This window comes from Trichomycterus rosablanca, chromosome 3 (genome assembly GCF_030014385.1).
Source record: "Trichomycterus rosablanca isolate fTriRos1 chromosome 3, fTriRos1.hap1, whole genome shotgun sequence".
Classification (NCBI taxonomy): domain Eukaryota; kingdom Metazoa; phylum Chordata; class Actinopteri; order Siluriformes; family Trichomycteridae; genus Trichomycterus; species Trichomycterus rosablanca.
The window spans coordinates 23,166,640-23,193,664 of record NC_085990.1 but is presented as its reverse complement, the minus strand read 5'-3'; the positions used below and the strand labels follow the sequence as shown (position 1 = coordinate 23,193,664).

The 27,025-nt window shown below is 36.5% G+C and overlaps 2 protein-coding genes across 15 annotated transcripts in view; one reads left to right on the top strand and one right to left on the bottom strand.

Annotated features, from left to right (window-relative positions):
- mapre2 (microtubule-associated protein, RP/EB family, member 2) overlaps nt 1-4,351 on the bottom strand; it is a 65,232-nt gene extending 60,881 nt beyond the window's left edge. The window contains exons 1-2 of one of the 2 annotated variants that reach the window (XM_062991084.1): nt 4,223-4,351; nt 3,271-3,380 (exon numbers count right to left, since the gene is read on the bottom strand). The gene's annotated coding sequence lies outside the window, so the exon portion shown is untranslated. The remainder of the gene's footprint in view (nt 1-3,270; nt 3,381-4,222) is intronic. The other variant, XM_062991083.1, reaches the window with a different exon arrangement.
- The window catches only part of LOC134309777 (coiled-coil domain-containing protein 178), a 73,746-nt gene continuing 48,685 nt past the window's right edge, over nt 1,965-27,025 (top strand). For 2 of the 13 annotated variants that reach the window (XM_062991072.1, XM_062991068.1), the window contains exons 1-11: nt 4,546-4,693; nt 5,275-5,336; nt 8,049-8,111; nt 9,399-9,529; nt 14,456-14,511; nt 14,608-14,687; nt 14,809-15,003; nt 17,670-17,890; nt 21,370-21,512; nt 23,551-23,704; nt 23,802-23,897. In XM_062991072.1, the coding sequence (XP_062847142.1) occupies nt 5,279-5,336; nt 8,049-8,111; nt 9,399-9,529; nt 14,456-14,511; nt 14,608-14,687; nt 14,809-15,003; nt 17,670-17,890; nt 21,370-21,512; nt 23,551-23,704; nt 23,802-23,897 (1,197 nt within the window). In that variant the 5' untranslated portion in view covers nt 4,546-4,693; nt 5,275-5,278. Of the gene's footprint in view, nt 2,119-3,145; nt 3,695-4,540; nt 4,694-4,827; nt 4,983-5,274; nt 5,337-8,048; nt 8,112-8,182; nt 8,291-9,398; nt 9,530-14,455; nt 14,557-14,607; nt 14,688-14,808; nt 15,004-17,669; nt 17,891-21,369; nt 21,513-23,550; nt 23,705-23,801; nt 23,898-27,025 lie in introns of those variants that run through there. The other 11 variants (XM_062991070.1, XM_062991071.1, XM_062991079.1 and 8 more) reach the window with 11 other exon arrangements.

Below are 27,025 nucleotides of genomic sequence, written 5' to 3'. Positions count from 1 at the left end.
CCAGATTTTAAACACAGCTTACTGGGAACAACCAACATCTTTTGCGACATTCCACAATGATTTATCTTTTATTAATAAGTTTTATAATCCTCTCATTTGTTTCAACTGACATATCTTGTGTTGGAACCATGATTCATGACAATCTGCTTTGTGCAACAGCTCTCCGAGGTGTAAGCACTCTTTTTAAACTGAAGAATAATTAGCAAATCTAATCTGCTGCAGATGTTTTGTTTTTAAACTGCAAATTACAGAGTGATTCCATAATTTTTTCCTCAGATTTGAGTGATTCCATATTTTTTTCCTCTACTTGATCTAAAAAAAAGCAATTGTGACTGACCACAACTATTATATTTGTTTCTTTTTTTTATTGTTTCTTAATGCCAGAAGGTTGACATTTTGAAAAATGATAGTTTTGTGGCATGTCCGTGATTTATTTTTTTTCTACAAAATTAAACAACTGACAGAACATCTTCCAAGAGTGGTGATTCCATAATTTTTGCCAGGGGTTGTATATATGGGTCATTCTATAATTTGGGGTACATTTCACATCACCAAAAAAGTACAAAAACAATGTTCTCTCTCAATTAAACAATCAGTGGTTCAAGTTAATATATTCCTTTAGTGTAACATATCCACTATTTGCAAAGCTTAAACATTAATTAATTAATTTTTTTTATTTAAAAGGGACAGTAGATGTAGACTACTAGGTAACTTAGTTGACAGGTAACATAGTTGACAATTTCCCTATTTTGACCCATAACGTCAGTGGTAGACCTTGCCTGACTGACCACATGTCATTTCTTGAACAGAATAATGTCTAATTTGAACATACATTTGAATTAAAATTATTAAAAAAAAATTTTAACCATACTAATGTATGTAACATAGTTGACAGTCAATTAATATACTCATTGACAATGTTCTATTATAGATAAAATATTGTAAAAAATAAGAGGACATTCACCACAGTTTGTTCAATATACCCTCCACAGAGAACAATGATATCATGTAATGCTGGTCACATAGTTTTAGAACAAACCATTTTTGAGCTGCTGAGTGGAGTTCTGTTAGTAACATAGTTGACAGAACTTTTGCGGATATTAATAAATAAAGATATTTAAATTATTTAAAAGAGAAACTCAATTTAAAAAATAATATTTTTCTTTAGTATTTAAACTTTTGAAATAAATAAAAAAATAGATGTTGTTGCCCTTAATGATTTTATTCGTTATTTTGAAACCAAGGCACCCTCAACTTAAAAAATGGACACAGCAAAAACTGTTTATTTAGGAAGATCATGACAAATTTAAAACTAAATGAAGCATAGGATGCACATAATGTTTTTGTGATATAACAACATGTTTTCCATTAATAGGTAAAATATGACATTTTTAAAGAAAATTGTTAGAATAAATATAATTATTATCATTGGACATGGAATGTACCCCAAATTATAGAATGACCCATATACATACAATAAGCAATTTCTAATCCAGGGTTTTACTGGCAAAGTTGAAAAGTCATTTGCACACTGCCCTGCACAATTGTATCTATTTTATACAGCATTTGTATATTTTATTTAGTCTTATGGTACAATCAGCCAAAAAATTTATTAGTGCAGTGACCCTGCATTATTGAGCAAATCCTAATAACATAACTGGTGCTAACCATTCACTCTAGTTTTTGTGAAAAACTAAATCTTTTGACTTTTTACTGATTGGCTAAAAACAAAAGGATAAACCTTAAAGCTTATAATAAAAAAAAACATTTCCCTGAACAGTTTAATTGGATAGTCTACTACAGGGGTGCACAACATACGGCCCGCGGGCCAGATCTCGATCCGGCCCGCCAAATGAAGTGCTGATGCATTTTTAAATAAATGATACTGTCACTTTAAATTCACCGGGTAATTCCATGAACTTGCGACTAAAAAGTAAATGATGTAAATACAAGTTACCTCAGCTGCACCATGTGTTTGTCCAAACCAAGTACGAGTAAACAAAGAGAAGTGGATCTCGAGCATATGAAATTTAACCCTGAATGGACATACAAGTATTTTCTCATGTCTGCTGTGCTTGCGACCACATTAATAATTGGTGTCAGACCAACACATTTCTTGTAAGTACCTGATTTTACGTAACTGTATTTAGTGCTGGGCGATTTTCACGATTAATTCTGTTAGTTGACTTAGTTAGAATGAACGTTTTCACATGATGTTAGAATGTGACAATTGCGGTTGTTTACATACTTTATATTTTAATTAAAATACCAACATGTCACGAGGCAGAAACTGACCAGACGCTCGCGGAATATAAATCAGGGAAAGTTTAATATTAAAAGGGCAAAAACAGTGTACAAAACCCTGCAGAGTCCAAAACCAGAGGATAAACAGACAGGCAGCAAACGGAAGACAACAAGGATTATACACGGTAACGGTTAGATTTAGAAATAAGGACACAAACACGATCGACAAAACTTCACAACGAGACTAAAACAGAAGAGTTTAAATAAGATTCATGGAACCACAGCTGAATTGAATCAAAACTCCGGTGAGCGCGATCAGGATTGGCTGGCCGGGGACATGTGGTAGTCACGTGACAGTCCAGGGGCTCATGGGAATTGTAGTCCATATGGTTAGACGTGGAATGTGCCCCGTCCATCCACCCCCCCCCCCCCCCCCCCCAGTCACAAGAAGACAAAATCAAAGCTGAGCTGAGTGCTTATTCAATGTCCCCCAGTGTAGATACTGATACAGACTCACTTATATGGTGGAAACAGTAAACAGGCTTGTGTTCCCTTTAAAAAACCTGTAGAGAACTGTTTGTGGTTTTGCACTTTTCTTATGCTGCACATTATTTAAAGTGAGTTGTTTGTGAGTTTTTTATATAAAGGATATAGCTAATTAAGATTTCTATTTTGTTCAAATTATTGTTAATTATTGTTATATTGTTATTGTTATAAAGTTTGAGTTCCTTGAAAGGATAATTAGGTGGTGCTGTTACTATTTTTGCATTTCTGCAGTCTTTTAAATAAAAAATTTCCAATTGAATTATAAAAAAAAAAAAAATTACAATCGCAATCGAGAATCAATAATACATTTGAAAATAATCGATTTTTTTTTTTTCAATATCACCCAGCCACAAACAGCAACAAAAACAACAACACTAACAGCTGAATGTGGCGATTTCAATGTTGCTCAGCAAAACGCTTCATGAATTTATCTACAATTATAAACAGTAAGCTGCATTATTCGATTGTGAGTATTCTAACCAGGGATGAGATTTGTACCAGTCGCTGTGGAAGCTTCTCCTGGCTCCTCCCTGGAGGGAAACTCTCTCATATTGGCTGCACTGGCACCTCACACCTGGACTTGGATACGTCTAGAAGATGGAGGGGAGGAAAGATTCAAACTGCATTACATCTGAACTCATTATACAATATAACAACTAGTAAAAACATCATCAATTTGGAACAGTCAGTGATTAGTTTTATAAAACGGATAGTTCCGGTCCTAAAATCTGATTGGCTGAGCCGCGTCTTGTAAAATCCCCGATAAACGCACACCTAGGACCAGCTCACATCATTCCATATTAATACGCCACTGAATAGAAAAAAATTAATGTTATTTTCGCCCTCATGTTGCCTAGCAACACTGTTAATCGAACTATTTTGCGTCGCGGAAGAATGCTTTATTGTAAGTTTATACACAATAAATACATTTATGAATTAAACATTGTTGTATTTATTATATTTTATGTTGACCGCCGTTTTATAAAAGCAATAAGCCACTCGAGACCGTGCATTACTGTTATGATTTTAGCACGGGGAAAGAAGTTTTAGGCTCTCCGCTTCGCGTCGTGCCGAAAACGTCATCTCCGTGCTAAAATCACAGTAATGCACGGCCTCTCCTGGCTTATTGCTTTAATAACCATCAGACTGTGTTAACACACTAACATTTTAGCCTGGGAGAGTATTTTCAGCTTCATTTCTGTAAGATTTAAAGTAACTTTACAATGTTTTCCTTGACAGTTATTGAATCAATATTAGCTTTTATAGCCTACTTTACACAGAACTAACGTCAGACCTAGGACATTACATGTATAGTTAGCGAAATAAAGTTCTTCAACCTGATTTTTATCATCTCAAAATCAGCATCGCAACTATACTAGCACTGCGCTTTCATTATAATTAATTTCTTGATAGATAGTTTATCAGTGTTTACCTTTTTCCTCCGTGTCTCCTTTCCTCGCGACTCCTGGCTCCCTCGCGACGCGCTGCTGTGACGTTATCTCGTGCTCTGTTCACTGCACTCGGACATTGGAGATTCGCGCTCGTAAATGTCAAATTGGCCATAACTTTTCTTTTAATTCGTTGCTGCCAACTGGGGTGGCAGCAGGGGTGGCAAGGCTTTCTCTTAGGGAGGCATCTGCCACCCTATGCCACCCCGGTTGATCCGCCCATGTTTACACATGTTCTAAATAAAATAAATGCAGAAACTATTTCACCAGCGAGCCGGAACATGGCACGAACACACGTTAATTTGTTTGTGCCTAAGAATCGGTATAAACGACTTGCTTAAACGAGCCCCCTGTTTGCTATTGTTTGTGCCGGCTGTAGAGAGAAGTTGAGAGAAGATTACAGGATTGAGAGAAGACTACTGGGTGTTGTACCGCATTTAAAATACGCCTACAATGTAAGTTTATTTTCTTGCAGTTTTTTTGACCTGCGACAGTAGCTTTACTGAACTTACTGAACAGAAAACACAACATTGGTTGTTGCTAAGAAACCGTTTGCAGCAAACAAACAAACAAACAGGCGAAAAATCAGCTGATCCAAATCAATTCTGTGGCATCTAACTCGATTCCTGATGGCTAGTTGTGGCGGCTAGAAAATTAATAAAAATGTTCATTTTGTTAAGTTGATGGAAATCAAGTTTATTTTTATCTTGACCACTTTATAAGTTGGCGATTGGGAATTATCAGGTGAGCTAGAAATCTTGCTCATGTAAACTACCATAATCTACATACTTGCAGATTTAACAAATATTGAAAAAATCTAAAACTTAAACTTTAATTTATAAAGGTGCTTAGAAGTTGCAAGCAAAAGTTATTATCTGTGACTTGGTAATATTAATAAATATATACATTATAAGTATCTTTATTACAAAGATTTTTATGAACCTTTTACATGTAATTATCAAAATTTGCAGTATTTTTGAGGTGACTGTAATGTGAATGTAATCTTTTTGTAAAACAATATTTTTTTCCTCCTCAGAGGCATGCCAGATATTGAACTTTTAAAACACCCCTCAAGGGAACCCAAAGACAGTTTGCAAGGTAAGTCAGATGATTACTACACAAAAACATTAAACACAATAAAATGCCATAGTTTTTCATAAAGAGAAAGACTTCTATTCGCTAAATTGTACTAGATTATTGAAACTAAAGACTCATTCCAATTATACCTATTATCTTAAACAAAATGCTGCATCCCCTTCTTTTTTTGTTTTGCATATAAAGCAGATTCTACTGAGGTATTTGCTTTGTTGTGTCTCTGTCATTTCATTTTCATCACCCACTTGATCCTGTTCAGAGTTGCCGCAGATCCGGTTTTACTTTGAAACACTGAATGCAAGGCACCAATTCATTGCAGTGCTTCAGCCATAGTTAATCATGTCTGTGCAGATGGCCAGCTGGCTGATAGCACTGCTGATATTTGAACCTGAGGTTCAGCTAGCATAAATGACCACTGTGGCATCCAAGTACCTTATGTCTCTATGTTCCACTCTAAATGTAAACCTATTTTTATTTACTGTTTATTCAGTATTTTTACCCCCCCCCCCCCCCCCCTTATTATTGTTGGTTTCTGTTTAATTTACAAAGTATGTTTTGTAAAACTTATAAAGAAAAAAACAATCTGTGATTTTATTAATTCTCTTGAATCTTTATGTAACTGACAAATGTGGAAAGAAAAGATTTCTAATGTTTTCACTGATCATTGTATTTTGTAAACTGAAACACATTTAGAATTTAATGCCTGCACCACACTCCAAAAGAGTAAAAACACCACACACTGGGTTATGTTTGTGAGAAGGTCCAAGACCCTGTTACATTTACATTTACATTTTCAGCATTTAGCAGACGCTTTTATCCAAAGCGACTTACACAGTGAGCGGAACACAATGAGCAATTGAGGGTTAAGGGCCTTGCTCAGGGACCCACCAGTGGCAACTTGGTGGTGGCGGGGCTTGAACCGGCAACCTTCTGTTTACTAGTCCAGTACCTTAACCACTGAGCTATCACTGTTACACATGGGGTTGCTAAATTTCAGGTCACTGAGCTTGGCTAGCAGCTTGGTGGGGATAATCGTGTTGAAGGCGGAGCTGAGGTCAATAATCAGAATACAAATGTGAGTGTTGTTATTGTCCAGGAAAGTGAGGGCAGAGTAAAGTGCATTGGAAATGGTTTCATCTGATGATCTGTTTGAGCGGTACGCAATCTGGTAGAGATCCAATGATGGTGAAAGCACCACTTTCAGTTGACAAAAAACAATTTCTCCAATCACTTCATCACAATTGGAGTGACTGCTACTGGACGGAAATCGTTTAGGCATGCTGCAGTGGTATGTTTTGGCACTAGAGTGATGCTAGATGTTCAACATGTGGGAACAGTGGCCTGGGCCAGGTTAAAGATGTCAGTAAAGACCTGGTCTAACTGTTCAGCACATGCTCTTAGGACACGTCCGGGCGGTGCCATCAGGGCCAGCAGCCTTACATTTACATTGCGTTGACTTTGCTCAGTACTGAACAAATTTCAGCTGTGAGGAATGTGAGGGGGGTTGCAGTTCTCAAGTGTATTGCTTGTTGCTCGATGATTGGGGGGTGGGGATGGGATGTTTGTGAGGGTCTGGATGCCCTTCCACATGTGGCAGGGGTCAGAGTTATGGAAGTTGTGGCAGACAGTTTGTAGGTGTTTTTGGCTGTTTGATGTCCCTTTTCAGGGTTGCACTGTGCTGAGCTGTAGGCCTCAGTGTCTCCTGATTTGAAAGCAGAGGCTTGTACTTTCAGCGGAAGGCGAACTTCCTGACCCTTCATTCAGGGCCTCTGATTGGAAAAGATTTTCGCATGCTTGACAGAGGTGACATTGTCAATACATGTGTTAATAAAGTTTATTACACCTGAGGTGTTTGTATCAAAGCCTCTGTCTATTGTGGCTTGTGATGAAAGTCAGTGATGCTCCAATCAGTGTTATGAAACTGATGCTGTACAGAGGAGATGACCTTTTCTGGCAACACTTTAACAGTCCTTGTTGTTATTTTCACACATTTGATAAGTGGCACAAACTTAGGGAGTGAAACAATGAAAAGTGATTAGACTGTCCCAAGGGAGTTTTCTTTCCTCTAGTGGGACTAAAGACATTCTGGTTGGAATTTTGGTAGCCACTTCTCCATTACAATAACGATTCTACACCCCATGATCCATCTTTGTGTTGTAATCCAGAGTCACAGCTCATCCATTTTGTTTACCAATGAACACAGTTCAGATCTGTCTCCTATTAAAAATGTATGTTGCAGCTTAAAGAAAAATGACCACAATCATGGACCGTTAAGCAGATGAAGTCTCGTATCAAGCAATAATGAACAAAAATTTCACTTTAAAAAAACTGCTAAGTTTGGTGTTCTCAGTTTTCAAACCAATAAAAAGTCTTATTAATAGAAGAGGTGATGGAACACTGGTAAACATGCCTTTGTCCAGACATTTTTTGGTGTGTTGCAGGCATCATAATTAAAGTAGATCAGTGAAACATTGGGAAAACTTTTCTGTCTACTTTTATCAGTTACATTAAAAATCAAGAAAATTAACAAATCATAGATTCTACTTTTTACTGCTTTTTACAAAATGTCTTAACTTTTCTGTAAATAGAGTTTGTACTCCCTATTTGATGCTGGAACATGACTTTAATGAGTGTGCACAATGGCTCTTAAAAAAGGACGTTGAAGGCCATTCATCAGCTATAGTTTATTCTGGAGATGTACATTTACATTTTCAGCATTAAGCAGCTGCTCTTATCCAGAGCGAATTACAGAATGTGACTTAGAAGATGCTGTAGAAGGTTAGTAAGTCCATGTTTGTTCTCAGCTGAAGCGCTTAGTAATAAGGTGGGTCTTTAATTGTCTTTTGAAGATGTCTTTTTGTCTTTGTAGGCAAACATCATTGGTTTAAACTAAATGTGGGCAGCTACAGAAAGACAGTAAAGAGAATGCAGCAGTGTGGTGATGTGGCAGTGTTTAGGTTGGTTGAAAATTAGGAGTACCACTGCATTTTGAATGAGTTGCAGGGGTTTAATAGTGGACATGGGAACACCTGCCAGGAGGGAGTTGCTGTAGTCCTGCCGTGAGATTGCAAGTGATTGGATAAGAATCTTAGGGGCTTTCGTGGAGAGAAATTACCGAATCTTCTTCATGTTATAGAGAAGGAACTGGCATGAGTAGAGAAGGACAGTTGATTATAAAGGACAACACCAAGGTTTTGTACATTATCATATGGTTTGATCTGGGAGTTACTAAGAAAGATGACTAGGTATTGGGTTGGAGATTGATCTCCAGGAATAAGTATCAGCTCTGTCTGGCTGAGAATAAGATTTACGTGATGAGCTGACATAGTGAGATATCTCGCAGACATGCTGAGATGTGTTCTGAGACTTGTGTGTCTAAAGAAGGGAATGACAAAATGAGCTGAGTATTATCTGCATAAGAGAGATAAGAGAAACCATGGAAGGATATGATCTTACCAAGAGAATGGGTGTAGATGGAGAATAGAAGAGGGCCAAGTACAGAGGCCAGAGGAACACCAGTTGAGAGAGTGCATGGAGGGGTTATAAATCCCCTCCATGGCACCGGGTAGAAATGCCCTTCGGGGTAGGAGGCCATTCATTGCCATGCTGAACAAGTTATTCCAAGGTTTGTGTCAACTGTGTCAACGGCTGCAGATAGGAGTGTTTCTGTGGAGTGTGCAGCCTTGAAGCCAGAATGATACTGATCATGGAAATCATTCTGAATGAGGAAAAGAGATAGCTGTTTATAACTGATTATAGAAAAGAGAGGAGTGATACTTGGTGTAGTTGTTTATCTTTGTGGTGTCTAGTGTAGGTTTCTTAAGAAGGGGGGTGGACTGTGTCTTTTTGAAGGCTGTAGGCACAACACCTGATGTCAAGGAGTTGTTGATAATTGGAGTGATAAAGGGGATAAAGGTCTAGATTTCTAGTAGATGGGAAGAATAGTAGATGGGATAGTGTCAAGTGTGTATGCAATGGTATTGTAAATGTTATCGCTGTTTCCTTTTTTGCATATAACCGTTTTTTTAATAAATTGTGTCTTGTGTTATCTGGTTCATTCTTCAGACAAGGAAGAATGGCAACTAGTCTACCACATACATTTATGTAAACTGAAAAACAATACATCACCATTCATGGCCAAAGCAGTGTGCTGCATCCAAGAGCTAAGGAACAAATTGGAGAACTGGTACAAGGAGGTATGAAAAGCTATATACACTAAAGGTCATTGCATTTTATCATATCGTCTTGTACTTTTGTCTTCAGCACTTACCAGAGAGACAGGTTTTAACAATAGACATAGCTCGTGAGATGTGAGGCAAATAAAACATAAATAGAAAAAGTATATGTGAGCTAATGTGTCTTAAAAACACTGGGTAGCACAGGTGTACTGTATCTTTACCAGGTACCAGTGTCATAGCTATGCTACTCTTTTTCAAGAAAATTCATTTATTTATTTAAGTCTTAATATTTTACAGCTGGGGAAAATCTATTCCTTTGTTATTAAGTCAAGTCAACTTTATTTATATAGCGCTTTTTACAATAGACATTGTCTCAAAGCAACTTTACAAAATCCAGGACCAACAGATACAAAAACCCCTGTTCAGCAAGCCGAGGGCGACTGTGGCAAGGAAAAACTCCCTGAAAATTACAGGAAGAAACCTTGAGAGGAACCAGACTCAGCAGGGCCCATCCCTCTTGGGTGGTCTGGAGGATACTTTAAATAAATACACGATTTACACAAAGCATACAAACACAGAATTAAATTATCTAAAAGTTATAACTGGTAATAAATAGATAAATAAATAATAATAGAGTTGTTATTTGCTCTAGTCTTCAATAAAGTCTGTAGTGAGTTCTTGTCATTCTTGGTGCAATTACTCCAGACCTGTCACATCCGGCAGGAGCAGCATAGTTGTCACGGCAGTCTCGACTTTAATCCTTAACCTCGGCGGGTAAACAGGTTTCCATCAGAATGCCTTTGGAGTAAAACAACAAAGAATGTAGTTAATAATGTACAATGCTAGTTGAGTAAAACAGTTTTACAGAGAGTTTTAGACTCCGGCAGCCCTAATTATTACAGCATAACTAAAAGGGAGAGCGAGCAGGTAACAAGGTCATGAAAGCTTTCACAGGACATCAGCGCCCACCTCTCCTACCCAAACCGGAGTTATCGGACAAGAGAGGCAGAACGACAGCAATCCAACATCACTGATCACCACAAGTTTCTATGACCAAGAACCCCCAAGCTCTGCGCCTTTGTCTATACTAATCAAAAGCCTGAGAAAATAAATATGTTTTCAGTCTAGACTTAAACATTGAGACTGTGTCCGAATCCCGAACAGAGGCAGGAAGATTATTCCAAAGCTGTGGAGCTTTGTAAGAAAATGCTCTTCCACCAGCTGTGATCTTTTTAATTTTAGGAACTATAAGTAACCCTGCATCTTGTGAACGAAGTGGAAGCGCTGGGTTGTAGTGATTAATAAGTTCACTCAGATACTGTGGAGCCAGACCATGTAGCGCTTTATAGGTTAGTAAAAGTATTTTGTAATCAATGCGGAATTTAACTGGCAGCCAGTGTAGAGATGATAGAACAGGAATAATATGATCAAATTTTTTTTGTTCTAGTTAGCACTCGAGCTGCTGCATTTTGAACTAACTGGAGTTTGTTTATGGATCTACCAGAGCATCCAGTTAGAAGAGCATTACAATAATCTAACCGAGAAGTTATAAACGCATGGATCAGTTTTTCGGTGTCATTAACAGATAGTATATTTCTTATTTTAGAGATATTACGCAAATGATAGAAAGCAACTCTAGTAATATTATTAATGTGTGTATCAAAGGAAAGATCTGAATCTAGTGTGACACCCAAGTTTTTTACATCTGGGCTGGGAGTAACAGAGAAAGTGTTTAGGTTTAGCACCAGGTTAGACAACTTGTCTCTTGCAGCTTTAGAGCCAACAAGTAAAACCTCAGTTTTATCTGAATTAAGTAAAAGAAAATTACACGACATCCAGTTTTTTATGTCATTTACACAATCTTCTATCTTACTGATTGTGTCAGTATCATTTGGTTTGGCTGATATATACAGCTGTGTGTCATCTGCATAGCAGTGAAATTTTATGCCATGTTTATGAATAATTTCACCTAGTGGAAGCATATAGAGTGTAAATAATAGTGGTCCCAGTACCGACCCCTGTGGAACACCACACTTTACTTTTGTAGTTTCCCAGCATTTATTATTTACATAAACAAATTGCGAGCGGTCAGTCAGATATGATTGAAACCAAGAGAGTGCGAGTCATTTAACACCTACTGTATTTTCTAGCCTATCCAGTAAAATGTTATGGTCGACCGTATCAAATGCTGCGCTAAGATCTAATAGAACAAGAAAAGAGACACATCCATTATCAGAAGACATTAACAACTCGTTAACTACTCTAATTAATGCGGTTTCGGTACTATGATTGGGTCTAAATCCTGATTGAAATTTTTCATGAATACAATTTTCATTCAAATAAGAACATAATTGTTTGGAAACGACTTTTTCTAATATTTTAGAGACAAAAGGAAGGTTTGAAATTGGCCTATAATTAGATAAAACATGTGGATCAAGATTAGGTTTTTTAATCAGGGGTTTAATAACAGCACTTTTAAACAATTTAGGTACATACCCAAGCCTAAGGGATGCATTGATTAATGTAAGCAGGGGCTCTACAATAGCTGGGAGTAAATCTTTAAGTAAACGAGTTGGAACAGGATCGAGTATACACGATGATGACTTAGATGATTTAATCAACACAGTTAGTTCATTTTGGGAGATTGGATTAAAGGAATTTAGTTGGGTTAACTCGTTACTATTATCATCACTATTATCACCAATGCTGCTCGGAGTGAGTCCATACTTAACATTGGCAAGTGACACACTTTGACTCTGAAATCTTATTTTTTCTATCTTGTCATTAAAGAATTTTTAAAAATCATCGCTGGTACAGTCAGGTGGTATATGAGATTCAGTTTCATTGAGGTTTTTAGTTAATTTGGACACTGTCTCGAAAAGGAATCTAGGATTGTTTTTATTTTTCTCTATTAGGGACGAATAATATAAAGATTTAGCTTTTATAAGTGCATGTTTATACTCAGTTAGAGCATCTTTCCAAGCAATCTTATACACCTCCAGTGTAGTGTGATGCCACTTGCGTTCTAATTTCCGTGCTGCTTGTTTAAGTGCGCATGTGTGGTCATTGTACCAAGGAGCAAGTTTTTTCTCCCTAATCAGTTTAGTTTTGGGTGGGGCTACGTTATCTAAGGTTGTGCACAATACGGTTTCTAGGTTTTGAGTTGCCTGATCTAGTTCTTTAGGTTCTGATGCTGGTATATTTGGCAATTCTGGTAGGCAGTTTATGAATGCTGCTGCAGTTGCAGATGTAATAGTGCGCTTACATTTAAAACGATGTGGTTGCTGTATATTATTGGACAGGGACACTTTATAAATTAGTAGGGAGTGATCAGAAATTAAGTCATTCTGTGGTACAATTTCCAGGTTGTCTATGTTTATACCATAAGTGAGTATTAAATCTAAGGTATGTTTACAGCGGTGAGTGGGTCCTGTTACATTTTGGGTAAAGCCTAGAGATTCTAAAATAGAATCAAACGCAATTTTGAGTGGATTACACTTATCCTCATAATGAATATTAAAGTCACCAACAATTAAAGCTTTTTTAGTTGATAAGAATAATTTAGAAAGAAAATCGGCAAATTCGTTAAGAAATAAGTAAGTAAGGACCAGGGGGTCGATAAACAGTAACCAGCTTAAACATACTAGTTTTATCAGATGAACATTTATTGGTTATGTCAGAGATAAGAACTTCAAACGAGTTTGTTATGGGAGATGATTTTACAGTAAGACCTACAGGTATATCATAAATTGTGGCTATTCCTCCACCACGACCGCTAAGACGTGGCTTATGTTCATAACTGTATCCCGGAGGAGATGCTTCATTTAAACTTAGATACTCATCAGATCTAGCCCAGGTCTCGGTTAAACAAAGTGCACTAAGACAATTATCTGTAATTATTTCATTTACAATTACTACTATGGCCCTACTATGGTTTTCATGATGCTCATTTAGATTAATTTTAATTAAGTTATTATGACATACTTTTTGATTTTGTTTTGGCTTACACCTGCCACGGTAAACAGACACAGTCTCAATGGTTTGTGACCTAAGGATTCCAGGTGACGTCCGATGGCGACTCGCAGACAGTTGGTTAGGCCTGTTTTATTATGAGAGTTATTACTGGGATTGTCAACAATGTTGAGTCTCACATTAAAGGTTTCTCACATTAAGGTTTTTAGGTCATTGCAGACTTCAGATCTTTTGGTTGTTTCTGGATTTCTCATAATAAAATTAAAACACATTAAATGCAGCATCTCAAGAACATGAATCTCAACATAATTTACTGCAAAAAAGCATTATGACAAGCACATTTACAAGAAAAAACATTCTTAGTTGTAGCATTGTGTTTATTGTTGACATTGTCTGTGGCTGTTGCAAGTTTTTCCCAGTGGTAATGTGTATGAACTGCAGGCCAGGCATTTCTTGAAAATGTGACCATAACTGGATTATATTTGCCTATGCAAAAGTAGAACGAGTTTATTAGGACAGCAAAGCACTTATTAACCTGAATAATTGGTAAACTTTATCAGACCTTAGCTTGTCTGCTACTTTTTGTGTGTGCTTTTGTTGTAATTAATTATTGATGTGTAAAACAGTTGAAAAGTTTAGTGATGTCAAAAATGTTATGTAGAGGAGTGTCAAGTGACTTGGGTGATATCTTTTGTTATAGGAATCTACTAAGGTATGGCATCTACAGTTTTGCCCAGGGCACCTGATTGGCAGATCCTGTCTTGTCTGTATTACCCAGTGCCTAGTCACACATTATTGCCTCAGTGATGCATAAATGAAATTAATTTCAGATTGGTGTACTTTAGATTTATTATTTGCAAAATAGTTTTCAAAGTCACATGTATATTTAATGCTGACTTGAATATCTGTCTTTTGTATATGTCTTTTGTATATAATTCAAGTATGTCGTATATTTTTTTGTTTGTTTTAAAGGAGAGTAATAATCTATATGATCATTTTGAAGAAGGAAATCAAAATGATGTATGGAGGTATGTACATTGCTTGCAGTATTACGACCATGACTCCACATCAGGGTAATTTATTTTTGCTGTTTATTTCTTTATTCTTTATTTGTATTTATTAAGGTTTGATTCTACCAATTCTAAGATTGATATAACACCAGCTGAATTTCATATTGAAAGCATAAGCCTTCAAAGTAATTATGGTATGTTTATTTTAAACTTTTTTTTTTTTTTTTACTTTATTTCACTGTCCCCTGATACAATTTAATTCCATACACAGCCGTAATAATTTTCAGCTTATAATTATCTTTTGTATGCATGTAGAAAGTAAAACATTGAGCCCTTTCTGGAAAAGGATCTTGCTTAAGGTGCTGTCTCATATCAAGAATCTGGAGTCAGATCTACAAGAGGCCAAGAAGGAACTGCAAGAGGAACATCAAAAGGCACAGAGACTAAGAACGAAGCAGAACAGTCTCTTTGTCTGGAAACAACAGCAGTTTCCTGTGGCAGTTCAGATAGGTTCATTCTGATTGAAAAACAAAATACAATAATTTTAAAAAAATTGCAATAAAAACAAGAATCTGTGATTTGTTAATTATCTTAAACCTTTATTTACCTGACAAAGGTACAAAGAAATGACTTAAAATAAAGAAGTTTTGGCAGATCATCTTGATTGTATTTTGTAAATAAAAACGTTTTGTAATTAATTTTTAATTGCTTGAAACACACTCAAAAAAGGAACAGGGCAAAATAATGTAGAATATTTAAGTTCAAATAACACACAAATAAGCAGGTGAATTGCTAAAAAGGTGAGCGTTTTATAATTAGGCATAAATGGATGCTTGACCAAAGGCTCAGTCTTTGCAAGCAATGGTGGGATGTGGCACATTACTTTGTGCCAAACATTGTGGGAGAGTTGTCATTCAATTAAAAAATAACTTTTCTCAAAGCAGGATTGCACATAATTCAGGCATTTCACCTTCTACCATAGATAATATTGTGAACAGATTCAAGGAATCCAGAGTAATCTTAGTCATGGTAGGCCGAGGCTGAAAATGATTTTAAGCCATCATATGGGAAGCACAAGCACCCCGGGAGTACTTCAGAAAAGCATTGTTACTTAACACTGCATTAAAAATGCAACCTGAAATTATGTTAAGCAAAGAGAAACCTATACATAATTTCTATGCAGAAAGGCCACTGTGTTCTTTGGGCCCAAGCTCATATCTTAGATAATCTGAAAGACAAATGTGTGCCATCAGATGAGTCCATGTTTCAGCTTCAGGAAAAAGGAACATCTAGTGCTATGTACCAAAGATAAACATGACCATCTAGACTATTATCAGCAGAATGAGGTGGATCAGTGCCCACAGCATGGGTCACTTGCATGTGTAAAGGTACCAGTGATGCGGAGGCGAATATTGGTATTTTAGATATATGCTGTCATCACCGAGACATCTTTTCTGTGGTAAATTCAGCACAACAGTGCCAGGCCTCATTCTGCATGCACTACAACAGTGTGGCTTCATAGAGAGTACATGTGCTTGACTGGCCTATCTGCAGTCCAGATCTGTCTCCTTTTAAAAGTAAATGTCGCTTTATGATAGGAGAATCAAACAGCAGCAGCCATTGATTGTTGAGCAGCTGAAGTCTTCTATCAAGCAAAAATAAGTATCCTTATTTCTCAAATAATTAAAAAGTGTAAGACTGTAAGTGTAAGTGCCTGCAAAGACTTAGCCTTTGGTGGATCCTCTTTTAATACGCAATCATGCTACCCTTACCTTTTATTAATTCCTTTGTTTATTGTGGGATGTTTCAATGTGATGTAACTTAATATATTCATAAACCTGTCCCAAACTCAAAGGGTATTGATGTTATCAAATTTTAAATTTGTTTATATTTTCAAAACACAATTAGATTGGTCAAAGCATGACAAATATTTACTTTGTACTTTTGTAAGTTAAATATTTTTTGTCAGTTTTTATTGCAATTTTCCAAATGTCCCTATGTTAGGGTTTGTAATTTATACTTATAAAACTTACATTTAACGTTGCTTTTTATACTGTTTAAGCAGTAACATGCAGTTACATAACACAACCATTTACATACATTTGTTTAGGGGAGGCTTGAAGTTTGGGTAAAAAGGTTAGGCGAACCTGGATTTCTGCATTGATTACTAACAAAATGTGGTGTGATCTAGGTTAAACTAATAAACAAATAGTCGTACTGTACATATTGTATTTATAAAAAGTATGTGAACCCTTGTGGTAATTACTTGTACAAGAGTTCATTGGCAAATGGTGTTTCAGTTAAGAAAATGTGATTGGAAGTGTGGTTTCACAGGTGCTTTGACCAGTATGTAAAGGTATATAAAGACTGGTTACTGACAAATGTTTTTTTTTTTTTTTTTTTAAAGGCTACAAAAGCTTTGCTAAAGACCTATCCACAGCTAGTCGAATTGTCTACAAATAGAGAAAAATTAGAGCTGTTGGTATTTTTACTAGGAGTGGACATCCTATTGAGATCACCCCCAAAAGCACAATGGAAAATGTGAGAGAAACTAAGGGTAACAGTAGAAGACCTACTGTAGACTGTACAAGATGTAAAAACACTCTGTTTATATTTCTATTGTTTAAAAAATGCTGAACAAGAATAGATTTTTGGCAGGACACTGCTGTAAAAAAATCATTGCAGCCCACCTTATGTTTGCCCAAGACTAAACTGAATGTTCCACAGAGCTTCTAGGAAAAGGATGAGACATGATAAGACAAATGAGACGAAATGCAAAACACAAACGTTTTGAGAAAAAAAAGAACACTATGCATATGTTAGGAAGGGATCATGTTTTAAAGCTGCTAAATAAAAGCCATGAACAGTCCAATACTGTGTGTGTTATTTAGTTTTTGTGTATAATTGGGGCAGGTAACAAACCGCATTTTATTAGTAATGCAGAAATCCAGGTGATTCCAAAGGTTTTTTTTACAGCTGTATATTAAGAGCTGTTGTGAATTATTGGTAACAAGGACCTGGAAGTATATGACACACTGTTAAATTTACGTTGTAGAATTGTTTACATCAGTATGTTCATGTATGCAATTTTTCAACCATGCTGGTTTGGAATATTGTCATATTGCTTTTGGAAAACCCATAATGAAAGTCTAAAATAACTTTTGTTTGCTATCTAGAGTATGAAGCCTGCACCAAAGACATCACAGAGTTAAAATGGCATCTTGAGGTAAAGAAAGATCGAATGAAGCAACTGAGAAACAGCCTAAGCCACAGTGAGACACAGAATTGTCAGCTGGTTAAGGATATTGATTTTGTAAGGAAACATGACCAACTTGTAAAGAAGAAGCTGCAACTGGAGATGGCAGTCATAAAGCAGATAAAATCAGGCCATACTAAGGTGGGAACAATCAGACTTGGCTGGGCATGCTGTTTACATTGAAAACATATATTACTTTTTTTAAAATTGTAGAATTATTTCTATGGTATGCTGCCCCGCTGGTGATATCCTTTGTATTTCATTTATATATGGAGATTTGGGATTCATGTATATGAAATCAAAAAGGTAAGCGTTTAACCAAACTTAGATTATCTCATCATTGCATATCTCGTTCTGATTCCTTGCTAAGTCCTGACGATGGCTTAATTATAGTGTTCCATGCATTAGGATCCCATTCCTACATGTTAATATGGCATGGCCATGCAATTTTTTTAGTTAAATGGAATGTCACCAGCAGGGCTCCATTGTATTGTGAGTAGAACCTTAAAAATTTAAAGTGGTGTTGAAAGTGACCTTTTAAGAGGGTTGATTTTGGTTTCTTAGTAACTTAATAGTATTTTGTAATGATAAACACACTTGGTATTTGATTTCTGCAACACACTTCAAAAAAGTTGGGATAGAGGCATGTTTAGCAATGTGTTCCATCACCTTGCGTATTGGTTAGACTTTATAATGGTTTGGTAACTGAGGACACTAATTGTTGCAGTTTGTGCATTTTTTGTCCTTGCTCACTTGAGACTTCAGCTGCTTAACAGTTCATGTTTGCCATTGTCTGATTTTCCTCATCATGCTGCACCATAAATTTTAAATAGGAGACAGATCTGGACTGCAGGCAGGCCAGTCAAGCACACATATTCAGTGTCTCTGAAGCCATGGACTTCACTGGAAAAGATGTCGCCATGATAGCAGCATGTGTTTCTCTAAAATCCCAATAAATGCCTTCTCGTCAAGGGTACCTTTACACATGTTTGTCGGGGCGGCACAGTGGCTCAGTGGGAAGTGCTGTTGCCTCACAGCAAAAAGGTCTTGGGTTGGCTCCCCAAGTGAGGTGGTCCGGGTCCTTTCTGTGTGGGGTTTGCATGTTCTCCCTGTGTCTGCGTGGGTTTCCTTCAGGAGCTCCGGTTTCCTTCCACAGTCCAAAAACATGCAAGTGAAGTGAACTGGAGATACAAAATTGTCCATGACTGTGTTTGATATTAAAACTTGTGAACTGATGAACCTTGTGTAAGCAGTAACTACTGTTTCTGTTAGGAACGTAACCAAAGTGTAAAACATGACGTTAAAATCCTAATAAACAAACAAACACATATTTGTCACACAGTACTAATGCACCCCCATACCATGACAGATGGTGTCTTTTGGACGTTTTACTGATAACACTTTGGATGAACCATGGACTCCTGACCACAGCTGTCATTTCCACTGTCTTTTTGTACAGCGGTCCCCAACCTTTTTTGCAGCATGGACCGGTTTCATATAAGATATAATTTTAGGGACGGGCGGGGGCAGGAGGATTTAAACTAAAATAACTATAGAATGGAAAATCAGTGTGAATCTTAAGCTTTTTTCGAAGCAACGAGATGCTTTTCCGATCTTTTGGTGATTGGAGACAATAACACCCAAAGAGCTTTGGAAAAAAGCTCAATTTTCATCTATTCTAAAGATTTACATGCATCACTGGTATGTCATCTGGATCAGCTTCCTTCTTTATGTTTGTGTATTTTGCACTCTCATGTTTCAGATTATCAAACTAATTTTAATATTACATTAATATGACTTAAGTAAATTTAAATGAGGATTTCATTATTTAATTAAAAAGGTATTCAGGCACACTGGGTCCTTTGTGAAAAAGTAATTGCCCCCTTAGATGCTGATTAAATTTTTTTTTTGCTAACCATACCTAGGCATGATTACTACCAGAATCAGGCTAGAAGGTGTCAAAAAGCAGCACATGATGTCATGTTCTAAAGAGACTGAAATATGGATGTGAAACTAAATATTTAAAAATCTACCTGTAAATGGCTACAAAAGCTTTTCCTGTGGCTTTGGGATTTCACTGAACCACATTGAGAGCCATTATCCACAAATGGAGAAAACTTGAAACAGTGGTAAACCGTCCCATGAGTAGCTTACAGCCAGTTATTAGGTTTGGTTGTGGTGGTGGTGGGGAACACTCTTGTACATGGGTAATAAAAAATTTGGAATAAATATTTTTCTTAAACAAAGGAGATGATCATTTAATAGCTGCATTTTGTGGTATGTGTGCTGTTTAAAATTAAATTTGTCTTGTGGCAGGAAATGTAAATCGACCCACTAGTTCTAAACGGGTTACATATTCCAGTGCACCTTGGGGCCCGGAGGTCAGTGCAGCACTGAGTCATTAAACTAAGTGCAGTTGTTAAGATAGAGGGCCAGTGTGCATTCTTACTTTTGAAGAGAGTTCTCTATTCTTGCCAATCTATGTGCTTATTGTACACTGCATCCCGCTATCACAGTTTTGGAAATCATTTCTGATTCTTCAATGTGAAATGGTTCCTCAAACTCCCCCTGACCACACCTCTTGTTTTCTGCCTTTTTTAGCTTAGCCTTATAGAAGAAAGAAATCAGAACTTTGACAGTGGGTTGGTGGTCTGAGAAGCTGGCTGGCTGGCTGGCCATGGTTGTAGTTCCACGTAGCGCTTTCTCCTGTTATGTGTGTTTAGTACAGTTAGAGTGTCACTGCATAGGCAGACCTGACTCCTCGAATTCTCGCTCCCTGCTTGAGTCAGCGGCAAGTTGGACCACCATTTAATTGAGACTGTATAGCGTTCATCTTTAACGCTTATCAGCTATTAAATACAATGAATCACACACTTCCTTATTTTTTTGTCTAGTTAAAATAATAAGATAATTTATTAAAAAAGATAAATGACAATAGTTAGGCAAAATGTAATTGTTTATTATTACTTGGCTTATGCTTTGCATTTATGGGTAGTTAATGTGGAAATCCAGGTATTTGCTAAGGGTTTGATTTATGTCTGTTCTAATTTGTTACTGCTTATGTAAAACAAAAAATGTGCTTTGGTAGTGCAGCAGTAAAACATGCTAGCACACCAAAGCTGACATCTCAAACGTGCGAGTTTGAATCTTGGCTCTGCAACCGGCAGGCTGTGCACCTACACGAACAATGATTGGTTGCAGTTTGTAGTAAGGGTGCCAGAGGGAATTTCTCATAACTGATGCATCTATGACCTCTGCTGGCTGATTGATGGCACCTGCACAGAGGCAAGGGATAATGTAATCAGTGCTTGACTACATGCACGAATCTTAGTACATATGAACTCGCCTCGCACAGGTAAAAATATGCATTCGGCTACTGCAAACGTGTCAGAGAGTGCGTGTGTTAGTCATGGCTTTCCTCGGTCAGGAGTGGAAGTCAGCATCAGTAGAGAGGAAGCGTAATGCAAATAGGTAATCTGATATGGTTAAATTGGGAGGAAAATAGGGAGGTTAGCCAATGACTTTGTTACTGGTGTACTTTGGAACTACAAATGTATATTAGTAGTGTGTGTTTGTGTGTGTGTATGTGTGTGTTTTTTAATGTATGTATTTTTATTTAGACTAGTGTGATGTTCACCAAGATATACCATGAGGCAATCAGTTGCCAGCAGGAGTTGGAGAATAAGGAACTGCAAATGAATAACGAAAGAGGGATGATGACCATAATGCTTAATGATGTCCATAATCAGCTTAAAGATCAAATGTAAGTAAATAGCTACAAATCAGGAAATTATTTTATTTTTAGCGTACATCTTCAAATGTTTTGTTATTAGCAGTGTATTGCAATTTCTAGAAAACAGAGTATTTTGAAAAAAAAAAAGTATTACTAAGTTTATTTAGTGTAAGCTAAGTGCACAGCAAAAAAACCCTTTCTCCCTCATGTTCTGTTACTTCATTAAATATATTAAGGTACATCATTACATTTAGGTAGAAATATAAAGCATTGTATTGCTGTGAATTAGAGTTGGGGTTTAGTAAAATCATGTTCATAAGATATGTAACTTTTTGATTATTTTTTAAATATACATTTAAAGAAATATCATAGTTTATTTCATTATTGTGATACAGAATAATGTATGGAATAATGGAGAATTTTACTTTTTTTTTTAAACACATTTAGAATGACTGTATTACCACTCATCATTAGCAATAACAGCCAATATGCAGAATAAGTTATACAGTGTACAGTCAAGTCGGAAAGTCTGCACACCTTTTTCACCTTCTCCACGTTTTATTACATTACACACTCATTCTACAGTATAATAGATTGAGTTCATTTTTTTGTCACAAAATTCTACACTAAGTAGCTCACAATAAGACAATTCAGGGAATGTCCTAGAGTGGCCCAGCCAGAGCCCAGACCTGAATCCAATCGAACATCTGTGGAAGGAGCTGAAAATGGCTGTGTACAGACGCTCCCCATCCAACCTGATGGAGCTTGCAAGGATATGCCTGGAGGAATGGGCAAAAATGTCCAGAAACAAGTGTGCCAAGCTCGTGGCTTTCTTCCCAAGACGCCTTGAAACTGAAATTGCTTCCAAAGGTGCATCAACCAAGTATTAGGCTAAGGGTGTGTACAGATATGTAACCTCTAAATAAACCATTTTTGTCAGTAACATAAAATTGCATATTTTCTAAACCCTGTTTTCACTTCATAGTTATTGGTGATTGTGTGTAGATGTTTGAGGCAAAAAAGAATGCAATCTATTATAGAATGAGTCTGTAACGTAATAAAATGTGGAGAACATTAAAGGGGTGTGCTGACTTTCTGACTTGACTGCTTATTCACAAAAAAAGCAGAACCAAATCTGGTCAAGTGGACGCAAACATTTATGGGCCCTTGTGAAGTGAGTATTCGTGGGGGCCCTATACTACCTGAATTTTTCCTTATATTGCGTGATTTTATTGTGATAAATTCCGAATGTATTTGGCTCTTTTTAATGTTGGGCAGAGACTTGGCAAACTTGGAATCAGTAAGAGGTGATGGGTAAAAATCTTTGCTAACCTGGAGAAACTTGAAGCATCATCTCTCAATTGTCAAAGAAAAGCGTTTTTTGACAATTGGGCTTGATGACCCTTTTGGGACAGCATTTTATTGACTGAGTTAAAGTTGAAATTTTTTTCAGAAGTTATGGACTGAATGGCTTAGATTTGGCATAAAGTTCCCACAGTATTTCACAATAAGAATATTATACAACCATTCAAATACAGTGATGGTAAGGATATGATTTGCTGCTTCTGGGCCTTTGCTGCTTCAGGACTTGCTATAATATATAATGCAAAATGTATTTGGGAATACAACTGGTTTCACAAGTGGTGTTTATGTTTTCTGGTCTTTTCTGATGTGGGAACCATGAATTTAGCTTATTACCAGAAGATACTCAAGATTAATCTTCAGTCATCAGTTCTTTAACTCCTCTGAGATATTGCGGCAGAACCTTTAACAAACAGTTTATACTCAGAAGTTATCTTATTTCTCACAGCAGTAAAAAGCTTGCATTTGCTGCTTGTAATAGTGGCACAATTAAGGGGCATTTTACATGGTTATATCAATGTCACAACCTTATTTTCTTCAACAAATAAAATTATTTTTTAAATTTGTGCTCTACAGTGAGGTAGCAAGTGGTTGTTAATTCTTGATTAGAATGTATAATATCAGTTATATAAAATCTACGTTATTGGTTACTCATGACTGAATTCATTGTGTAAAGTTATTGTGAAAGTCAATGTCTCTTTTTCAGCAATGAACTCAAGCGGTTGAAGTCCTACTGGGACATTTACTGTAACAAAGTTAGTAAAACTGAAAGGAAGGCTGAATTAAAAGACAACCAACTTGATGCCATACTACAGCAGATTTCCCTTTTTAAAGCTGAAGAGACCAAAATATACAATGTTGTAAGTTATATTGAGTATACTATTAATGGTTGACAAATGATCAAGACTAAATACCACTTATGTGTTAATATTAATTAATATTTGTTTTCACCAACAGATTGTGGATCTAAAAGCAAAACTAGAAAGACAAAATGGTGAACTTGGAAGAAAACAAGATGGACTTCTGAACCTTCAAAATCAGATTAAAGCAACTGTAAGTACAATTAATATTATTAAATAGTTGGTGCCTAGCACACCAGCACCGAGTTTTTAAACTCCTCGGTTTGAAACTCTTTGTTTCCACCGGTCGGCTGGGCGCCATCTGGTGGGCATAATTGGCAGTGCCTGCAGTAGATACTAATTGGCCACCGTATCTGCAGGGTGGGGACCGGACTATGTGTGGGTGGGTGGGTCTTCATACGCTGTGTAAGGACCCTGATTGGTGGAAGAGACGCCTGTGCAGAGTGCATGGGCGAGAAGAGGAGGGCTGCACACGTGTCGGAAGAGGCGTGTACAGCGACGTGCTCTCCTTGGATGCAATCTGGTATCTCTCAGCAGCGGAAGACAAAAATTGAGTGCACTAAATCGGGAGGAAAATGGGGAGAAAATGCATTAAAAAAAAAGCTGGTATATGTACAGTTTAAAACATACAGTATAAAATATGTTTTTGAACATATTTAAATATATGGACATTTGAGCTTCATTTGAACAGTACTGAGAGATGGAGCTTATGTAACTAAACAAATAAAACTTAAACAAAAACTACTTTTAAACTCACGTTGTAAAATGTAATGAACAAAAATGGAAATTTATTGTGAGGAAAAAGTTAGGACACCCTATGCCCTTATAGCTGGTATTTTCCCCTTTGGCTGAAATAATCTCAATTAGACGTTTCCTATAACCATCTACCAGTCTCTGACATCGACTAGGAGAAAGTTTTGCAAATCACCCCACAGCATCTCAATAGGATTAAGATCCAGGCTTTGACTTGGCCATTCCAGAACTCTCCATTTCTTTCTTTTAAACCATTCCTTGGTGGATTTACTGGATTGTTTTGGGTCGTTGTCATGCTGCATGGTCCACTTCCACTTCAGCTTCAGTTTTTGGACAGATGGTCTTACATTTTCTTCAAGCACCCTCTGATACAGTGAAGAATTCATCTTGGATTTTATAATGGAGAGCTTGCCAGGCCCTGCTGCTACAAAGCAGCCCCAAACCATAACATTTCCACCTCCATGCCTTACAGTTGGTATGAGGTTCTTGTGCACAAATGCTGTGTTTGGTTTGCACCAGAGCGGTAGAGAGAACAGAGTGGCGACACTCCCATAGGGAACCGTTGTAACGGGGGCGGGACATTTTTCTGCGCAGCTTCCGGGTTGTGGGGCTAGTGAATAGTTCCAAACATTCTCTTTCAACCCATAGAGCCACATTCATTTCCACTACTTAGCAAGCATTTTCAGTGATTTCATGACAAATCTTCAGTTATTTAATCCGCAACAGAACATAAAATTAAACAAGGAATATTTCACTTTTCAGTTTAAGCACCACAAACATGACATGAGGTAATATTTGTGATGGTTATCCTGATGGCCTGTATGAATCTAATGAATAACTGATGACACTTGTACCTTAATTACTAAAATAATTAATATATTGCTCCTGCATTAAGGCATACATTAGCAGTGGTGGACAGTTACTAAGTAAATGTAACTAGTTACTATACTTAAGTTGTTTTTTTGTGTATCTGTATTTCCATTTTGGGTGAGTTTTTACTTTAACTCCACCACATTTGGTAGTCAAATGTCTTACTTTTTTCTCCACTACATTATGAACAATCTGTGGTTCCTTTTGGTTTATGTTTGAATAAAATCGTAACATTGTCAAAATGAAAGAAGCGTGAAGTGATCACACCAATCAGTGTTTTGTTCTTATGATAATTTTAATAAACATTAGTGTCAGATTAATTAATGACACTAGAGTCTTTTCACCTAAAATGAGTTGATTAATCAAGAGTCTTGTTACAGAAATGATAAGAAAACATTAGAGCCATAATAAATCATGCTACTTTTACTTTCATACATTTGAAGGTAAATACTTTAGTACTTTTACTCAAGTGAGTGTAAAGATTATTTTTACTTTTACTACTACTTTTACTGGAGTAATATTTTACCTTGGATATCTCTACTTTAACTCAACTACATGGTTTGTGTACCTTGTCCACCACTTACATTAGACAAAATGAACTTGTGCATATTCATAATGAATTCATTAATGTATTACATGTAGGAATCAATTATTAATCACTCATGAAATAAGACATGAATTAATGCTATTTCATGTACCCTTACTATAATGTTTTTGGTATGGTAGTGTGTTTATGAATCTGTTCATTCAGTGCAGGCAAACCTTATGAATCCAGCCACATGGCTTAGTGTTTAGCCAAAATTATTATTATTATGATTCCTCAGGAAAGTGAAGGAAGATTAGTTTATGCATAAAACCTTTAATCTATGCAAAACTCTTTAATCTCTGTACTGTATATTGTCTCTACTACTTAATGATATCGCATTATGTAATGTATGCTAATATAATGTACTGTGTGTTAACAAGAATGACCTATTAACAAGTCATTATAAACATCAATCTTCCACTTCATATACCAAATTGGTAGATGCATGTACCTTGCTATCAACTGTGGCAAGACCTTGCTATCAACCATAATGACATTGTAGGATTATTGGAGACTTCTTGACGCATCTTGCGGTGTGCTCTTGGGCTAAATTTGCTAGGACGGCCTGACCTGGCCATGTTGGCAGTTGTTTTAAATGTTCACCACTTGTAAATTTTTTTCTGGACAGTGGAATGGCTGATTTCTAATTGTTTTGAGATCTTTTTAAATCCCTTCCCAGACTTATATGCATCTACAATCTTCTTTTTGGAGGCCTCAGAGAGCTCTTTAGATCTCACCATGGTGATACCACTAACTTCAACAATCAAGAGCAAACCTAACTAATGTCTGAGGTTTAAATAAAACTGCAATGTCCTCTAACGATGGTCTAATTATTGCAGCTGATGTGGTGCACCGGATTCTAATTTTAGACATTTTAAGTAGTAATAAATGTGGGGATGTCTTAACTTTTTCCTCACAATAAATTTCCATTTTTGTTTATTACATTTTACAACTTGTGTTTAAAAGTATTTTTTTAACATTTTATTTGTTTAGTTATATAAGCTCCATCTCTCAGTACTGTTCAAATAAAGCTCAAATGTCCATATGTTTAAATATGTTCAAAAAGACAAAGGTTTTCATGTGGTGTCCTAACTTTTTCACATGACTATATA